Source organism: Gorilla gorilla, chromosome 19 (genome assembly GCF_029281585.2).
Source record: "Gorilla gorilla gorilla isolate KB3781 chromosome 19, NHGRI_mGorGor1-v2.1_pri, whole genome shotgun sequence".
NCBI classification, from domain to species: Eukaryota; Metazoa; Chordata; class Mammalia; order Primates; family Hominidae; genus Gorilla; species Gorilla gorilla.
This window is the reverse complement of record NC_073243.2, coordinates 44,508,874-44,529,234: the sequence shown is the minus strand read 5'-3', so window position 1 is coordinate 44,529,234 and position 20,361 is coordinate 44,508,874. Positions and strand designations below refer to the sequence as shown.

At 41.5% G+C, this 20,361-nt stretch overlaps 2 protein-coding genes across 8 annotated transcripts in view; one reads left to right on the top strand and one right to left on the bottom strand.

Moving 5' to 3' along the window:
• SGTB (small glutamine rich tetratricopeptide repeat co-chaperone beta) overlaps positions 1 to 20,361 on the bottom strand; it is a 58,363-nt gene that overhangs the window by 37,565 nt on the left and 437 nt on the right. Inside the window, exons 1-5 of one of the 5 annotated variants that reach the window (XM_063700721.1) lie at positions 19,850 to 19,933; positions 18,460 to 18,581; positions 10,700 to 10,803; positions 6,224 to 6,293; positions 1,981 to 2,080 (exon numbers count right to left, since the gene is read on the bottom strand). In XM_063700721.1, coding sequence (XP_063556791.1) covers positions 1,981 to 2,080; positions 6,224 to 6,293; positions 10,700 to 10,803; positions 18,460 to 18,559 — 374 coding nt within the window. In that variant the 5' untranslated portion in view covers positions 18,560 to 18,581; positions 19,850 to 19,933. Of the gene's footprint in view, positions 1 to 1,980; positions 2,081 to 6,223; positions 6,294 to 10,699; positions 10,804 to 18,459; positions 18,582 to 19,688; positions 19,934 to 20,361 lie in introns of those variants that run through there. The other 4 variants (XM_019013276.3, XM_019013274.3, XM_055367664.2 and 1 more) reach the window with 4 other exon arrangements.
• NLN (neurolysin) overlaps positions 19,941 to 20,361 on the top strand; it is a 100,250-nt gene continuing 99,829 nt past the window's right edge. The window contains exon 1 of one of the 3 annotated variants that reach the window (XM_019013268.4): positions 19,941 to 20,186. In XM_019013268.4, the coding sequence (XP_018868813.3) occupies positions 20,146 to 20,186 (41 nt within the window). In that variant the 5' untranslated portion in view covers positions 19,941 to 20,145. The remainder of the gene's footprint in view (positions 20,187 to 20,361) is intronic. The other 2 variants (XM_055367657.2, XM_063700717.1) reach the window with 2 other exon arrangements.

Genomic DNA, 20,361 nt, shown 5'->3' with positions numbered 1-20,361 from the left:
GGACAGGGGAGCTCTCCAGAGTCTCTTTCATAAAGGTACTAATCCTCGCCTCGTAACCTAATCACCTTCCAAAGGTTCCAACTCCAAATACCATCACATTGGAGATTGGGCATAAAATTCACATTAGTATATGAATTTTAAGGGGATAGAAACATTCAGTCTATAGAAGGTATAAATAGAATTTAGGAAAAAACAAATAAAAATGGCCAACATTTGAAAAATATCCAACCTCACCAGTATTTAAATATAAATTAGAACAATATGAAAACAAAATTAAATTAGCAATAATTAATCATTTGCATACTTAGTGCTGATCAAGGGTGTAGCCAAAACAGATATACATTCCTAGGGAGAGAATTTTCAAAATATTTTCAAAGAAGGTGGGACAGTTTTGTAATTTGCATCAACAATTTTAAAAATAATTTGCACTTCTAGATCTACTAAGTGCATTTCCAGGGATAAATCCAAAGTCCAGAAAATCTAAAGCATGAAAAATATTTTAGAAACAACGGATGTTCATTGCAGCTTTATATGATAATATTGAAAAAAAATGGAAGCAACCTCCATGTCCACCAGTAGGTCAATAGGTAAGTAAACTAAGGTATGTCTATCTCCTTATTCAAAAATAACCCTTGCTGAGGCCGGGCGCGGTGGCTCACGCCTGTAATCCCAGCACTTTGGGAGGCCGAGGCGGGCGGATCACGAGGTCAGGAGATCGAGACCATCCTGACTAACACGGTGAAACCCCGTCTCTACTAAAAATACAAAAAATTAGCCAGGCGTGGTAGTGGGCGCCTGTAGTCCCAGCTACTCGGGAGGCTGAGGCAGGAGAATGGCGTGAACCCGGGAGGTGGAGCTTGCAGTGAGCCGAGATCGTGCCACTGCACTCCAGCCTGGGCGACAAAGCAAGACTCTGTCTCAAAAAAAAAAATAAAAATAAAAAAATAACCCTTGCTGAGTACTTCTTTGCTAGCCACAATGATAGGTGCTGGAAATATAAAAAAGAATAAGCAGTAGTAATAGAAATTAATTTGTAACCATTTAAATAATGCTTATGAAAGACTGCAATAAAATAAGGACATATTTTTGGTAAGACCAGTGAACAAAGGTGAATCTAAAAATGAATAAACTGGCCGAGTGTGGTGGCTCATGCTTGTAATTCCAGCACTTTGGGAGGCCAAGGCAGGTGGATCACTTGAAGTCAGGAGTTCAGGACCAGCCTGGCCAACTTGAACAGTGAAACTCCATCTCTACCAAAAAAAAAAAAATACAAAAATTAGCCAGGCGTGGTGGTGTGCACCTGTAGTCCACCTGGTGTCCCAGCAGAGGCTGAGGTGGGAGAATGACTTGAACTCAGGAGGCAGAGGTTGCAGTGAGCTGAGATCATGCCACTGCACTCCAGCCTGGGTGACAGAGTGAGACCACGTCTCAAAAAAAATAAAAATAAAAATGAATAAATTTAGGCCGGGCGTGGTGGCTCACACCTGTAATCCCAGCACTTTGGGAGGCTGAGGCAGGCAGATCACGAGGTCAGGGAATCGAGACCATCCTGGCTAACACGGTGAAACCCCATCTCTACTAAAAATACAAAAAAATTAGCCGGGTGTGGTGACAGGCGCCTGTAGTCCCAGCTACTTCGGAGGCTGAGGCAGGAGAAGGGCATGAACCCGGGAAGCGGAGCTTGCAGTGAGCCGAGATCATGCCACTGCACTCCAGCCTGGGTGACAGTGAGACTCCGTCTCAAAAAAAAAAAAAAAACAAACAAATAAATAAATAAATTTATGTAAGACAAAATATGCTAACAGATTAATAACAGTGGTTGCCTCTGAGTGGTATGTTGGTTAAGTTTATTTTTTCTTCCTTCTTTATATTTTTCTGAACTTTCAAAATTTTCTAAATAATTAAGATTTGCATTTTCCTTCAGAGCTATTAATCTAAATGTTTAAGAATTGCAAACCTGCCACAATAGTGCTAGTTTACCTGTTGCAATAGTAAACTGCATTATTGGGATCCAATTCTATTGCCTGTGTGTAACAATCCACTGCAGCAGCATAATTTTCTTCTTTCATGTGGTTATTGCCTAAAATAAAGTAACCAGTATGTACAGTAAGTATAATATACATTAAAAACATATACTCTTATAGACACATTTTAATCGTGGAAACTATAATTATATGAAAGTCGGCCTCATGATTTTTCAGTCACACTGGAAAAAGCTTTACATTGTACTATAGAGTTGATATTATTTAGCTTTCAGTGTGTTTGAATCATTTTAACAATGCAAAGTCTTTTAAAAAATTAATGTTTATATACCTTATAAAATCCAGACTTAAAAGAGTAAATGCAACAATTATGACTATCTCATGGCAAAAGTGAATCTCTTCTCACCTTCCTTATCTTCATCTCTCTCCTCCCTTTTAGAGCTGCCCCAGCCCGTTCCAGATGCAACACCCTCCCTAATCACCATCTCAATCTGGACCTGGTCTTCCACTCTTTCCCTGTTAAAACACACATCTGCTGATAATCAAGTTCTCAGAACACTGCTGAGGATAAGCTGATAAAACTAATCATGCTATCATGATAGTGGCAGATAATATTTTTATGTGCTATCCCTTCCAGATTTAGACTCTTTTAAAAAGGGGATTTAAAGAGATTAATTTCTAGAAAGAGAATTTCAGATACCATGGCTAGCCTGCAAAGTACTGATTTTCAGGAAGGGCATCTGCAGCTACATCTGGCAGTAATTTAGCTAAGTTAATAAAATGTCAGCAAAATAAGAGATTTCCTATGGGTATTTTTTGTATACCATTAAATGAAAAAGTAGTGTCCTCTGCACTTGTAAGAACCAATGTTCAAAATATGTCTGGGCATGGTGGCTCATGCCTGTAATCCCAACACTTTGGGAAGTGAAGGTGGGAGGATCACTTAAGGCCAGGAGTTCGAGTCCAGCCTGGGCAATATAGTGGGATCCACCCCCCCCCCTCCATCTCAACAAAATGAATAATTAAAAAAATTAGCCAGGCGCAGTGGTGCACACTTGTAGTCCCAGCTACTTGGAGGCTGAAGCAGGAATATCACATAAACTCAGGAGGTTGAAGCTGCAGTGAGCCATGATTGTGCCACTGCATTACAGCATGGGTGACAGAGTGAAACCCTGTCTTTAAAAAAAAAGAAAAAGAAAAAGAAAATATTAGAAACAGTGGAGATTAGGAGGAATGATTTACATCTCAAAGGTATCTGTGATTCTTTCCAGTTTTCTTAAACCAGAAACTCTCACATTAGCCTTGTTCTTAATAGATCATTAGCTGCTTAACAGGAAGAGTGGGGCATAAATTTCCAAGGAACAAAAACAGAATATTCAAATTACTGTAAATTAGGAATCAAAAATGAATATAAAGGGTGACTGCTAATAAGCACATGGTTTTTGTTTGGGGGGTTATAAAAATGTTCTGTAGGCCGGGTATGATGGCTCATCCTTGTAATCCCAGCACTTTGGGAGGGCAAGGCAGGAGTATGGCTTGAGCCCAGGAATTAGAAACCAGCCTGGGCAACATGGTGAAACCCTATCTCTACAAAAAACAAAACAAAACAAAACAAAAAAATTAGCTGGGGTGGTGGTGTGTGCCTGTAGTCCCAGCTACTCAGGAGGCTGAAGTGGGAGGATTGCTTGAGCCCAGGAGGTTGAGGCTGCAGTGATCTGTACTGTTGCCACTGCAATCCACCCTGGTTGAAAGAGTGAGACCCTGTCTCAAGAAAAAAAAAAAATTCTATAATTGATTATGGTAATGGCTGCACAACTCTGTGAATATACGAGAAACTAATGCACTGTACCCTTTAAAGAAGTAAATTGTATGACATATGAATTATATCGCAACAAATATCTTTTCAAGTTAAAAAAATTAATTTGGATCTTCCCCAAAAAAGAAATCAATAGAAAGCCTCTAAGGAAACTGAGAGGTTAACATCATTTTTTATGAAGAAACAAAAAGTTTATATTAGCAAAGATAGTTTGATTTCCATGTCAAACATTTTAATTTTCTGGGTTATTGAGACTTTGATGTTGCTGTTGGGCTCTTTGTCTTGATGGCATTTTATGATTACATTATAAAACTGTACTGTATGTCTTTTCCTGTGTCACCTCAAAGGTGTAGATATCATAATGTATATATACATACCACAAATATTATACACATATATACTATAAGTTAATGATAAAAGGCTTAACATATTTAACATATAAAATATTTAACATATAAAATACTTAACATATAAAAATTCAGGGTTGGGTGTGGTGGCGCACATCTGTAATCCTGGCACTTTGGGAGGCCGAGGTGGGTGGATCACCTGAGGTCAGGAGTTTGAGACCAGGCTGGCCAACATAGTGAAACTCCATCTCTATTAAAAATACAAAAATTAGCTGGGCGTGGTGGCACATGCCTGTAGTCCCAGCTACTCGGGAGGCTGAGGCAGGAGAATCACTTGAACCTGGGAGGCAGAGGTTGCAGTGAGCCAAGATTGCACCACTGCACTCCAGCCTGGGCGACAGAGCCAGACTCCATCTCAAAAAAGGAACAAAGTAGCAAAAATAAATATTGACAAAAATATCAAAGACAGTGTTATTTAGGATTACAAAATTATCTGTCTAGGTAAGTAAGACATGCTCAAACAGTATCATGTAACACTACACAGCCATTAAAAACAGTGATATAGGCCAGGCGTGGTGGCTCAAGCCTGTAATCTCAGCACTTTGGGAAGCTGAGGTGGGCAGATCACATGAGGTCAGTAGTTCAAAACCAGCCTGGCCAACATGGTGAAACCTCATCTCTACTAAAAATACAAAAAAATTCACCAGGCGTGGTGGCACGCGCCTATGATCCCAGCTACTCGGGAGGCTGAGGCAGGAGAATTGCATGAACCCAGGAAGCAGAGGTTGCAGTGAGCCGAGATCCTGCCACTGCACTCCAGCCGAGGCGGCAGAGAGAGACTCTGTCTCAAAAAAAACAAAACAAAAACAAAAACCACAGTAATATAGGTATATATTTACAGACCTAGAGAAATGACCATGCCCAAGGAATAGGAACAGTATAATTGTTTCATATCCACCTTTTTAGATACCAGCTGATTTTATACACACACACACACACACACACACACACACACACACACATATATATATATATATATTTTTGAGATGGAGTCTCCCTCTGTTGCCAGGTTGGAGTGCAGTGGCGTGATCTTGGCTCACTGCAACCTCCGCCTGCCGGGTTGAAGCAATTCTCCTGCCTCATCCTCCTGAGTAGCTGGGATTACAGGCACACACCACCATGCCCAGCTAATTTTTGTATTTTTAGTAGAGACGGGGTTTCACCGTGTTGGCCAGGATGGTCTTGATCTCCTGACCTTGTGATCCACCCACCTCGGCCTCCCAAAGTGCTGGGATTACAGGTGTAGACCACCGTGCCCGGCCGTGATATATATTTTTTTAACTCAACTGCCTTCTTCAAGGTATGAAATAAAGAAAAGGCTAGAAAATGTTTCTGAACATAGCACATTCCCTAGTAACCCTCTGTCTATATATAGAACAGAGGATTTATTGGCTGTCACTCACTGCTAAAGATAAGGACTATACCCTACAGCTTTGTAGTACAAATCTTACAGGCCTGACCTGGCTCCCGTCTATAGCTTAACATAGCTGACATAATGGAAAAACGGAACACAAATCCTCAACAGTGACCTATTTCTTAAAACCAAGAATGCTTCAATAGCCAACTAGTATAAAATTTAATAATGTAGTAATCAAAAGTGCTAGCTAATAAACAAGTACCATGTGCCTACCTTAACAAATTTCAAAGAACTCAAAAACACTAAACATATGAAAGATAAAATAATGCTGAAAACTATTTTCCTCTTTTTAAGTTAAAGAAGAATTTGAGATCCTACAGTATAAGTAGCAAAAACAGAAGCAATTCGCCCTTAAGTTATGTGTTCTGCAACTTTTACAGCAGATCTGCTTCTCTTGAAGCAAGCCGTAACTGTACTGCCCACAAGCCATTCTGTACTTCCAGGCTTCTTACCCATCACATTCATTTCTGTTTCGTAATTGCCATGTGCACTTATGACAATCTAGTCTTGGTGGTGTAATAAGAACTATATCAATTGACAGTAATTTCCTCCAGTTTCAGAAAGCTTTACTAAGTAAGTCATTTTTGTATGAAATATTCACCTTCATCTTTTAATTGGTCAGCTTTTCCCACATCTTCAGGCACTGAGTTTGAAAGGGGCAGAACGTCATTCTGAAATTAAATAAAAATCAATGCACTTCCCTTTAGCTACATAAAGAATCATCCTAGAGTACTATAAATAAATAATAAATTACCCACATTTTAAATCATCTGTAACTCCACATCATGAAAACAAATTCCTAAATAATAGTATTAACAAAAATAGGGGAAAAGTCCTCTCATATATTTTTTATTAGAAATATGAATATCTGTGACTGGGCGTGGTGGCTCATGCCTTAATCCCAGCACTTTGGGAGATCAAGGTGGGTGGACAGCTTGAGCTCAGGAGTTCGAGACCAGCCTGGGCAATATGGTGAAACCCCGTCTCTATAGAAAACACAAAAATTAACAAGGTGTGGTGGCATGTGCCTGTAGTCCCAGCTACTTGGGAGGCTGAGGTAGGAGGATGGCTTGAGCCCAGGAGGCAGAGGTTGCAGTGAGCTGAGATCATGGCACTGTACTCCAGCCTGGGCAACAGAGCCAGACCCTGTCTCAAAAAAAAAATAAGAATATGAAGAATATGTGAATCAAAGTTTTAAAAAATGTGCATTTCCCATACCTGGCAATCCTGCTTCATAAAAAAAAAAATGGAATTAGTATGTAAAGAATAGGAATAGAAATGTGATCAAGGGATTGTTTATATTAGTGAAAATTTTGGAACAAAATGTCTAATATCCTATCTAAGATATACCCTACTAAGTCAAAATCACAATCGACAAAAAATCATTTATAATATGATATTATATAAATATGTTCACACACACATTAAAAACAGCCTGGAAAGATGTGTATCAGAAGTAAAATTTTAATTTCTTCTATCTTTGCATATTGTCCAATTTTTTTTTTTTTTTTGAGATGGAGTCTCGCTCTTTTGCCAGGCTGAAGTGCAATGGCATGATCTCGGCTCACTGCAATCTCTGCCTCCCAGGTTCAAGAAATTCTCATGCCTCAGCCTCACAAGTAGCTGGGACTACAGGTGCGTGCCACCACACCCAGCTAATTTTTGTATTTTTCGTAAAGATGGGGTTTTACTATGTTGGCCACAATGGTCTAGATCTCTTGACCTCGTGATCCACCCACCTCGGCCTCCTAAAGTGCTGGGATTACAGGCGTGAGCCACTGCGCCCGGCCGTGTTTTCTTATACTGTAGTAAAATTAATATATGTTCATTGCTTTAAAAAAGTTGGGGCTAGTGTGGTGAGCAGCCACCACACCTGGGTAATTTTTTTATTTTGTATAGAAACAGGGTCTCCCTATGTTGCTCAGGATGGTCTCAAACTCCTAGCTTAAGCAATCCTCCCACATTGGCTTCCCAAAGTGTTGGGATTATAGGCATGAGCCACCATGCCCAGCCCTATGTACTGTAGTATATATCCATCATTACCTTTGTCTTGATTAGAGTTTCTACAAAATTGATAGCTCTACATCAGAAATATATTTTGCAAATTAGACATAAAGATTCACAAATAAAAAAAATTACTGACAAAGTATATGGGTCTTGTCCTTATTTTTTTTTAAATCATTATCTACTAATCAGTTTTCCCAAGCATAAAATATTGGAATAAAAATATAGAAACAACATGAGAACCTTCCTAAGTAGAGGTCACTGCTTAAAACTGACTGTAGTTACTCAGGATCTAAATATAATTCAAAGACACATTATTGTCCTACAGCACTTGGCTTTAGGGTTCCTTGTATTTTAAATTTTCCGATAAGCCTAGGCACTTTATACATGGGAAAAAGTGATTTGGGGGTCAGAAAAACAGCATATTAAAAAATAGATTATAATCTCTTCTGTCTTCCCAATCCTTCTGAATTATTTGCGAAAATTGCCACTGTTTTATACTTTGAAAACTAATTATCATATTCATTGCATAAATTTGAGCAGTTCACCATGTGGGGGCAAGAGCTACCTATTCTAAATAAAGGGAATGAATCCACTTGATATATAAACATAATTGGAGAAAAAAATAGAAAAGCAGTATCCTAAAGATAAAATGACCAATATAACAACCAAGTACACTTGGTGAGACAAATAATTTCTTTAATTACAACAATCTTCATGCTATTTCAGGTGAATTTACACTTTCTCTGCCATATTCTGTTAATAAACATATATGGAATGAAGCCATAGCTGTAAAATAGGACTACTAAAGAATTATGAGACCAGGCATGGTGGCTCACGCCTGTAATCCCAGCACTTTGGGAGCCAAGGCGGGCGGATCATGAGGTCAGGAGTTCAACACCAGCCTGCCCAAGATGGGGAAACCCCGTCTCTACTAAAAATACAAAAATTAGCCAGGGCCGGGTGCAGTGGCGGGTGCCTGTAATCCCAGCTACTCGGGAGGCTGAGGCAGGAGAATCACTTGAACCTGGCAGGCAGAAGTTGCAGTCAGCTGAGATCGTGCCACTGCATTCTAGCCTGGGTAACAGGGCAAGACTCTGTCTCAAAAAAAAAAAAAAAAAAAATAGCCAGGTGTGATGGCACGTGCCTGGAGTCCCAGCTACTCGGGAGGCTAAGGCAGAAGAATCGCTTGAACCCAGGAGGCGGAGGCTGCAGTGAGCTGAGATCGCACCACTGCATTCCAGCCTGGGCGACAGGGCAAGACTTCGTCTCAAAAAAAAAGAAATATGATACCACATATAACACAACTGAAGATATACTAGGCAGCCAGTTTCAATAAACTGTATTTTAACGATAGTGAGCAACAAATTTCTTATAATTAAATGCAGTCAGGGAGATACAGCAAAAGAAAGAAAAAGCTTTATTCAAACAGAGGGTAAAAGTCAATTAGAGTTTCCTGAGAAGGAAAAAAAAAAAAGTAGTTTTAATACCTTCAGTATTAAGTCAATGGTGACAGTAGCTAAAGAGTGAGCAAATCTAAGAACTGTGTCAAGCACAGGCCTCACCTATCTGACAGCAAAGAAGGTCTGCTTTAGCCATAACCATATCTAGCCACTGAAACAGGGTTCCCTGAGGGGGCCACAGGCTCAGACAATGAAAGAACCACAGCCCACCATCACCAAAGGGAAGAAAAAGGGAGCTCCCTGATGAGGAACAGAGATAAACATCACTATCTCCTTATATCTTGTCATACAATAAGAATTCATCCGTTTGATGAATTAATGTATAACTGCATTATTTTTCTCCCAAGTGTAATAAAAGGGGATGATTTACTGCCAAGTTGCCATCTTCATTGCAACTCTAACAACCTCTTCCCAAGAAGTTCTAGAAACAGAGCCTGGAAGATCCAGTCAAGTGTGGTATTGTCAGCAATGTCCACTCCAGACTGAAGTGTGCAAGATATGTTTCAGCTTCACTCCAGAATTCTTCATTATATACTAAAGCTCAAGTACGGAGTTAGAAAAACAAAAGGAGCCCATGAGGCACCACAATGTCATAAAGAAACATGTGGGCCAGGTGTGGTGGTTCACGGCTATAATCCGAGCACTTTTTGGAGGCCAAGGCAGGACGATGGTTTGAGCCCAGGAGTTCTAGACCAAACTAGGCAACAAAACAAACAAAGACCCCGTCGCTACTAAAAAACAAAAACAAACAAACAAAAATTAACTGGGTGTAGTGGTGTGTGATTGTAGTCCCAGCTACTCGCGAGTCTAAGGTGGGAGAATTGAGGACTGCTTGAGCCCAGGTGGTTGAGGCTGCAATAAGCCATGATCACACCACTAGACTGCAGGCTGGGTGACAGAGAGAGGCCTGCCTCAGAAAAAAAGAAAAGAAAGAAACAAGTGGGAGTTCACCCACATGTGGGAGCCCTAAACTCCCTAAACTTAGCATTTTTCAGACAGTCTTATGGTCTGTTTCCTGAAAAGGCCAGAAACCCAAGACCATGTATAAATAGTCCCCAGGAGCAGGGATCAGAAAACTTGGATTTCAGTCTTAGTTTTGCACAGTGACCCTTAACCCTTCCCTGTTTTAAAGAGCCCCATCAATGGGCAAATTTGATGAATTCTGCTTCAGAAATGATGATTCAATTCCAGAGGAATCTATTTCTGCATGGCTACTTCCTAGACATTAAAACTTTTTAAACCTGTATTCCACGTTTTAGGGAAACATCAATTCAGATGCTGGAAACCAAAAAATACTCAGATTCATTGAAATGACATTCAAGAAAAAAAAAATTCTCAGATACTGTAAAGAACTTAAAAGTCGACTAATACATACCATTAAATATAAAAGGTGAGAGGATGAAAATAGTTATCAATATGAAAATCTAAAGCACATTAAATGAGTTATATTTTAGATACCCAATTATATCCATATAGACAGACTATTTACCTTATATACAAGATGAAGTTAATTACTCATATACCTGGCCCCTCAGCTATTAACAATCTATTAACATAAAATTGTAGTCATACTTATATCAGTTAATAATGAGAAAATAATGACAACATACCTTACAGAAGGAATTGGTAAACATTTCTGTCAAAGGCTGTGAAACTGCTAGGTGTGTATCTTCTGGGCTGATCTTAAAAACTGTCTCCAAGCACTGAATTGCAACTTGAAATAAATTTTAATAGTAAAAAACAATTAGCAATTTTAAAAAAGAAACAAGTTTTTTTTTTTTCTGATAGAACTGCAATGTATGGAAATTCAGGATTTATGATCACAGAACATAAGGAAAACATTGGTTCAGCTGCAAAGGAATTTCTGTTTATAGACTAGCTATCCAAGGAAAACACACTGATTTTCCTTCTTCCTTCCTCCCCCTGACACTCTCCCTTCCCCTTCTCCTTCCCCTTCCCTCCCTTTCTTTCTTTCTTCCCAGTTTTTTTTTTAGAGACAAGGTTTCACTTTGTGGCCAGGCTGGAGTGCAGTGGCACAATTATAGCTCACTGTTGCCTTGACTTCCTGGGCTCAAGGGATCCCCCTGCCTCAGCTCCCTTAGTAATTGAGACTACAGGCATGAGCCACATGCTAACTGTTTAAATTTTTTTGCAGAGACAGGGTCTTGCCAGGTTGCCCAGGCTGGTCTCAAACTCCTGGGCTCAAGTGATCCTCCTACCTCGGCCTCCCAAAGTGCTGGGATTATAGGCATGAGCCACCACACCTAGCAACGACTGGATTTCTTATCCCTCACTTAAGGAAAAATGTTGTCTAGAATATAATTTCTCAATATATGTATTACATCATATTCTTGTTGAAGGCTACCAGACAGAGCAAGTCATTAATAACAACTTACTCGGCCAAGTGTGGTGGGTTACGCCTGTAATCTCAGCACTTTGGGAGGCCAAGGAGAGTGGATTGCCTGAACTCAGGAGTTCAAGGCCAGCCCGGGTAACATGACGAAACCCCATCTTTACCAAAAATACAAAAAATTGGCCAGGCGTGGTGGCGCGCACCTATGGTCCCAGCTACTTGGGAGGCTGAGGTGGGAGGATTGCTTGAGCCTGGGAGGAGGAGGATAGCTTGAGCCTGGGAGGAGGAGGTTGCAGTGAGCCAAGATCTCACTACTGCACTCCAGTACAGGTTGAGACCCCATCTCGAAAAAACAAAAACAAAAACAAAACAAAAAAAATACTCTCACTACAAACCTAAAATATTATTTTTTAAAAAAATGTGAGAAACAGAATTCTCCATTAATTAAAAACATTAATAGTAACAGAACATAGCCCCCAGCACATAGGAAGAAGCACTAAATATTAATCTTGGTGTACTTATGTGAAGATAGATTTTAAAAATTCATTCATCCATGCAAATTTGCCAAGTGCCTACTATCTGTAAGGCACTGGTCTAAGGTGGCAGAGAAACAGTAATAAACCTAACAGAAAAAAATCACTGTCTACATGATAAAGCTTATATTTTAATAAAGGAAGACAACAAATATAATAAGCAAAATATAAAGCATGTTAAATGCTGATGGGGCCTTGTCTATTTTTATTGTATGGCAAAATAAGTGGTTGGTATGGCTAGGGTATACAGTGGGTGGAAAGACATGGTGAGGGATTATGTTTGAAGTCTGTCGTTGGAGGCCAGGTTCGGTGGCTCACGCCTATAATCCCAGCACTTTGGGAGGCTGAGGCAGGCAGATCACCCAAGGTCAGGAGTTCAAGACCAGCCTGGCCAACATGGTGAAACCCCATCTCCGCTAAAAAAGTAAAAATTAGCCGGATGTGATTGCATGCCCCTGTAATCCCAGCTACTCGGGAAGCTGAGGCATGGGAACTGCTTGAACCCAGGAGGCAGTGGTTGCAGTGAGCCGAGATCACCCCACTGCACTCTAGCCTGGGCGACAGAGCGAGACTCTGTCTTCAAAAACCAAAAGAAGTCTGTCATTAGATGACAAGGCACCTGAAATGGCATTTTTAAAAAGATTTAGACTTCAAGGAATGAGCAAATGGAGAGCCATTAAAGAATTTAGTGAGGGAGAATAACGTAACTAAATTATGTTTAGAACTAAAAGTCTGGCAGGAACATTGAGAATGAATTAGAGAGAAAAGTTGGGATTTGAGAAATCGATTGGGATTAGTGAAGTTGGGATTAGTGAACAAAGCTAACCACAGCCTTGGAACTCAGGCCTGTCTCGTTATCCTTATTAATCCAGGCTGAAAAAATTAAATAACCTGGGTACAATAATTTAACTTACATTTACCTCAAGATTGTCATTTATCAAACAGAGATTATTACATTTGATCTTCCTTTTAGAAGAATCTATTCCTATTTATTCCTAATGAAAATAATAGACATTCAGGAATAAGTCACAAAATCTAAACAAATACTCTATATACTTATTGTTTCACTGGAACACCGAACAAAAATAGTCTGGTACTGATAGAGAAAGATGAGTGAAGAATTCTATTCAGTAATACCACATCCTATCTGTATAACACTTAATTCAAAAGTTTTCACATGCTATGTACCTGCCATTCGCTGATTCAGATTCTCTTCACAAATATATTGGCTGCAAGGAAGGCAAGTATCTCTACCAAATAGACTTAGAAACTAAGATCCAAACCAACTAAGGGAAATGCCCGAGGCCATTGGATTCAATTCAACAAATATTTATTAAGCACCTACTATGTGTCAAGCACTTTTCTAGACACTTTCGACATATCAGTGAATAAAACAGAAAAGATCCCTAACCTCTTGGGATTTCCTTCCTAGTAGGAGATGGAGAGGTGGACCATAAACAATAAACAGGTAGTAAAGGGTAAGGAGGATGGAGAGTGTGGGCAGCTGAGCAGAAAAGCAGCTGCAGGGTTTTTGTTGTTGTTGTTGTTGTTGTTGTTGTTTTTGAGACGGAGTCTCGCTCTATTGCCCAGGCTGGAGTGCAGTGGCGTAATCTTGGCTCACTGTAACCTGTGCCTCCCGAGTTTAAGCTATTCTCCTGCCTCAGCCTCCTGAGTAGCTGGGATTACAGACGTGTGCCACCATGCCTGGCTAATTTTTGTATTTTTAGTAGAGAGGGAGTTTCACCATGTTGGCCAGGCTGGTCTCAAACTCCCGACCTCAAGTGATCCGCCCGCCTCGGCCTCCCGAAGTACTGGGATTACAGGTGTGAGCCACCGCACCCGGCCCACAGCTGCAGGTTTAACAGAGAGTTCAGGGTAGGCCTTACTGAGAAAAGAGATTTGACAAAGACTTGAAGGAGACGGGGGTGTTAGCATTATCTGTGAAGACCATTCCAGGCAGAGGAACCAGCCAGAGCAAAAGCCCTTAGGCAAGAGGATATGGTACATTTATAAAGAGAAAGCTAATAATGGCTGAAGCCAAATGAGAAAGGGGAGGAGTAGGTGAACAATATGTCACAGAAGTCAAATTATATAGATCCTTTAAACAATGTTTTGAGTAGATAAATGATAGAAACTCACATACTCTGTTTGTAAAGATCACTGGTGCCTGTGTTTGGAACAGCCAATGGAGGGGCAAGAATAGAAGCAGAGAGACCAGTTAGAGGCTATCACACTAAAACAGTCAAGAAATAGTTCAATCCAGAGGTGGTATAAGAGATGTCAAATCTAGACATATTTTGAAAGTGTAGCCAACAGGATTTATTGAATGATTAGTTACAGGGTATTTGAGAAAGAGAAGAGTCCAGAATGATACCCAAGTTTCTGGCCTGAGCAACAGAAAAGATGACGCTGACATAAACAGAGATAGGGAAATTGCATACAGAACAGATTTTGGGTGGGGGAATCAGAAGTTCGGTTTTGGCCATGTTCAATTTGGGATGCCTATTAGACATGCAAGTGGAGATATCTAGTAGGTACTTGGATATATAAGACCTTCAGAAGAAAGGTCTGGGCTGAGGGCATAAATTTGGGAAATAGCATACAAATAAGGGGTATTTAAGGCTAAGAAGCCGAATGATATCACCAAAGAAATGGGTATAGATAATGAAAAGAAGAGGATCAAGCAGTGGACCCTGGGTACACCAGGTCAGGGAAAAGAAGAGGAACCAGAAAAGGGGACAGAAAAGAAGCAAACAATGAGATAAGAAAGCCAAGAAAGTATGAGGTATCCTGGAAACTAAATAAAATATACTGGGGGTGGCAGGGGGAGTCATGAGGAAATGACCATCGACATTATCAATGACAGCTAATAACTCAGATGAAAGCTGAGAACTGACCATTAAATTAAACAACACAGAAATCACTAATGTCCTTGATGAGAGCGGTATAGATTGAGAGATTGAGGCAAAGGCTTAATCAGAATGGGTTTAAGAAGAATAGAAGGAGAGGAGCTGGAGAAAGCAAGTATAGACCATTCTTTCAAATGGTTTTGCTGCAAAGGGAGACATACAATTAAGCAGTAATTATTTGCTGTTTGTTTTTGCTTTTTTGAAGAAGGGAGAATAATGGTAAGTTTATATGATGATGGAAATGATCCAGTAGGGTATGAAAATTTTATGATATAAGATTAAAAAAATAAAATAACTAAAGTGATATCCTGGAGTAGGTGAGACAGGATGGGATCTAGTATACCAGTAGAGGGGTTCCATTTAGAAAGGAACATGAATAGTCCATCTATGGTAATAGCTAGCCAAACAGGCAGGCAGGCCAAGTATGTGGGTGCCATCATATCCAGCTATTTTCTTATTATTTCAGCTTTCTTGGTGGAGGAGAAAGCAAGGTAACCAACTAAAAGTGAGGACAGTGAAGGAGGTTTGAGGGTTTGAGAAGATATGAGAAAGTGTTAAAATGGTCATCTAGGAAAATAAATGTATGAATGAACTTAGAACAGATACTGTGATTGCCTGACAGCATTAAAGGTCTACTTGAAGTTCACAGTCATGAATTTAAAGTGGGACTAGTCAGGAAAGTTGTGTGTTTTGCTCCATTTATTTACGGCTACATGAGTGGGTGTGAGTAGTTGGGCACAGAGTAGGTGGAGAGTTGGATTTAAACAAAGTTGCGCTTTGCAAGAAAGGGAAGGAGATACAAGGGAATAATTATAATTATCAACCATGGAATTTAAGATGAGTAAGAAGAGGTGTGGGGAAAGGTGAGGGATGAACAGATTGGAGGTACTGGTTGGGTCAAAGAATAGCTGGAGTAGGGATTCTAGAGGGAGTAATCTTGGAAAGACAGGCAATAGTGGTCAGGAAGTGAAATGTTTGGGATAGAGATTAGGGAAGGAATGCAATTCTGGTAATGATTAAGTCTAGGGAAGGCTTTCTCAATCTCCGCATACTGACATTTTGGATCAGGTAATTTCTTCTTGTCAGGGGCTGTCCTGTGCATTAGCAGCATCCATGGCCTCTACCTACTCACTAGATGCCAATAATACCAGCCACCCGCCTCACCCAGTTGTGACAATCAGAATGTATCCAGATATTGCAAAATCACCCCCAAGTTGAGAACCACTGATCTAGAATATGATCAAGTGTTTGAGATCACTGGATGAGGTCAATAACTGAGAGCCAGGGAACTAAAATAATCATCAGTCAGTATATTGCAATTGCCAAGAACTAAATAGGAGTACTGCTAGAGAGAGTGACAGTGAGCAGGAACCACAATTAGTCAAGGAATGAAGCAAATGTCAGTAGATGACAATAATTAAGAGGAGTGGGTGACATAATCTGATGGCAAGACAAAGCTGATGATATACCAGCTTCACAGTAGTGGTAAAGCTGGTATTAGAACTGAGGCTTCTTTCCTAGGGCTTTTAAAAATGTCTAGAAGGTGGGCAGACACCTCCACATGATTTCATGTTCAATTAAATTAGACTCACAGAGTCAAAAATAGGGGTCAGTCAAAAACAATTGGCACCCTTTCTGACTGCCATATATAACAAACAGCTGAAGGCACATATTTTTGGCTGAATACCATCCTAAAAATAGGACATAACATCTTGGTTTAAAAAAAAAAACCCTCAATTTTCTTTCTGGCCCTTAAAACTTTTATGCTGCCTTTGATTAGAAAAGAAACATCTTTTCTTAAATGACTGCATTTATCTGTTTGCTACAGAGCAATCATAACTAACATTCTCCTTAGATAACCAATCAACTTTATCTTCACGTAGTCTAATCATCAAGGAGAACAAAAAGACCTTAATATTAAATGGACTGATTGCAATGTTCTCCAACTGTGCATCACCTGCTCCTCTCACTGCCACCTGGAAAGACATCAACTAACCAGACTGCAAGCAGGTTTAGAGCAAATGCCCAATTTTCATCTCCACCTCCTAAAAGCATATTCACAGGGAAATGCTTGTTGAAATTATAGAAGCAGTTTCAAGATGGGATTTAAACTATACTGTCATTTATTAAGTTCTTCCAAATGCACTCTCACTGCAATAATTAAGACTTTGGGGCTGGGAGGGGTGGCTCATGCCTGTAATCTCAGTACTTTGGGAGGCCAAGGCGAGTGGATCACTTGAGCCCAGGAGTTTGAGACCAGCCTGGGCAACATGGCGAAACTCTGTCTCTACAAAAAAAAATACAAAACTTAGCCGGGCGTGGTAGTGTACTCCTGCAGTCCCAGCTACTCGGGAGGCTGAGGTGGGAGGATCAATTGAGCCCAGGAGGTGGAGGTTGCAGTGAGCCGAGATTGTGCCACTACACTCCAGCCTGGGTGACAGAGCCAGACAGACCCTGTCTCAAAAAATAAATAAATAAATAAAAGACTTTAGGCCACAGGGACACCAGATTCACTGAACCTCCACAAGCCCATCTGCAGAATTCTACCTTGTTATGGTTGTACTGAATTTAAATTTTATAACACATAAACATGAAGAACAAAGACGGTGTCGAGGAAACACATGATGCTGTCACCCACATCCTGTTCAACTTTACAGATTACCGAATCCAATATTAAAGTTAACATAAAACACAGGTGAAATGCTCCCATTTCAAGTTCCAAATTAGGCACTGGTCAGATCTCACTAGTGGTATAATTATTAGACTTTTACATAGTGCTATTAAAATGACTCAGGTATTTTTATATATTATTTCTAAACTGGATGCTTTCCTATTAGGAAATGGAGACAACAAGATCTTCAGAGTATTAACCAGGATTTAAATCTCAGCTTTATCACATATCAGCTGTGTTATCTGGTTACGCTATTTGGTTTCATTTTCTTTTTCTTTTTTTTTTTTTTTTTTTTTTTTTTGAGACAGGGTCTCGCTCATGGCCCAGGCTGGAGTGCAGTGGTGTGATCTCAGCTCACTGCAACCTCCACCTCCTGGGTTCAAGCCACCTTCCTGTCTCAGCCTCCTGAGTAGCTGGGACTACAGGCAAGTGCCACCACACCTGGCTACTTTTTGTATTTTTAGTAGAGACAGGGTTTTGCCATGTTGCCCAGCCTGGTCTTGAACTCCTGACCTCAAATGATCTACCTGCCTCGGCCTCCCAGAGTGCTGGGATTACAGGCATGAGCCACCAAGCCTGGCCCTGGTTTTATTTTCTCACTTGTTAAATGGGGATAATACTAACATAACAGTTGCTGTGAAGAAAAAATTGCCTATAATATGAACAGCATACTTCTGACATATAGTATTTGTTCAATAAATGAACAATAGTCCTCTTAATTTGCTGTTAAAACAAAACAAGCTTCAGAAAATGGAAATACGATAACCTTATAGTCAGGCCTCTCTTCTTGAAAGATCAAAAAAAATTCTGATTATGTTACAATAGATGATCAAGTTGGGCTTACAGCTATTTTAGTCTTCGTTTATAATTATAATATAAATGAACACAAAGAGCAGATGCATACCTTCCAAACTTTCTTGTTCATCCGAGGTGTAAGTGTCCATCTGACTTTGTTCCCGTAAGAAACGAATAACTGCATAAACCAGGTGCTTGATAGATGACATTTTAGAAGCTTAAACACTTTTCCTTGATAAGAAAAATGAAAACACTGAACTAAGTTATTTTAAAGAATCAGTCAGGAAAGTCATAAATTACAAAGATGATATGGGTTATAAACTGTATTAAAGGTAAAAACAAAACACAAAACTGTATGACCTTTCATCTTTTCTCTTTGTAAAGAGTCAGGAGAGCACAAAGTATTGTGAAGGTAATTTATTACATATTTTCATTAATACCCAGTGGTATACGAGTATGTTAAATCTTGGAATAAGTAAAAATGTCTTCAAAACATGTACAGCATAAGCTTAGACTGTCACTGCATATCTCACCATACAGAAATCCCCTAAAGGCCTCAGTACTAAGTTGAGAGGCATTTCATACTGCTGACTAAAAGCTGATCTATACCAAGCATCTTCCTCTCTTTCATGGGATCTAAAAAAAGTATTAATAATGTACACTCTACCCACTTTTGTAGGTTGAGAGTTATTTGATGAGGAAACACATTCGCGAAAGGTTATTCAACTGGTGAGTGTCGTTCTTAATAAAAATGGCATTTCTATTTAATCAGCAGACATGTCAGGAAATCGCTGCCCAAGTCGATGGATACTACAAGCCGACCGGCGCTCCCTGCAGAGGCTGTGCTCTCGTGGACAAGCTGGAAGCTCCCGGTCATGTTCATTCACATGGAATACTATCGCATCCAAACAGTGGCGCAGGGCCAGGCGGCATTCATGACTGATTTCCACCAAATCGCATCATCCATCTGCTCCCCAGGTTCCCTAATTCAAAGCCAGGGTGTGGTACCCGCCGCTAAAATGTTTATTATTTGTGTAGTTATTTTAAAGGCGATGTCAGCCTCTAGGCCACGGGGTCATAAGCACTAAATAAGGCTCCAGGGCAGAAGGTAAAAACAGAATGGGGGGGAAAAGGGGTGAGAAGAGGGAAAGAGATGCCCAGCCTAGTCCAAGCTTCTCCCCCTTCCTCTCCCCAGAGCGCATCGAGCTCCCCCTCCCTTCCGTCCTCCCTCGGGTACCCGGCCTCGCCTCGGCCCTGCCCGGTGTGCAGCGGGTGCCGGTGCGGGCCTCGGTCCGGAGCGGCGGGAGGCGCACCCTTGCCAGACAGAAGCCCCCTTACCAAGCAGGAGGACGCGAGACGACTGCTGCTGGCCCGCGGGGTTCCGTAGGCAGGCCCGCCCGACCCCTGGTCCTCGGGGCTGGAGCCCGGCTCGGGATCGCAGCACTGGTCGCGGCGGCGCAAACTTCCCCGGCCCCCAGGCCGTCGACCCCAGAACCTACCAGGCTGTGCTCTCTCTCAGGCGGCGGGGTCTGGCCAGCACCGCCCCTGGGGCGGGGCCGGACGCGAGGGCTGGGGCGGGGCCAGACGCGCGGGCTGGGGCGGGGCACGGCGCGGGGCGGGGCTGGTAGGCGCCGGCGTGGAGCTGCCACACGTGGGAGGGCGCTGGCCAGGCCTCTACTGTGGCCTCTGCGGCTAGGCCGGCTCGAGACTCCCGGGCGCCCAGGCGCTGCTGCCCGCCTCGCCGCCCCACGCCGAAGGACCACGCGCCCGCCGCCGCCAGCCTCTCAGCGCTCCCATGATCGCCTGGTGCCTTTTGGCTGTGCGAAGCCTCCGCAGGTACCTCCAGCGCGCGGGTTAACCTTGGCTGTGGGCAGGGCGGGGTCTTTCACCGTGTGGTGCCTGGAGCCCGGACCCAGCCCTTCCCGACCGCACCTCTCCGACGCTCCTGGGACGCACCCTCCCCGCGGCTTGCAAGGTGGACCCCTGGGGGACACCTGGCGCGGCCACCTGG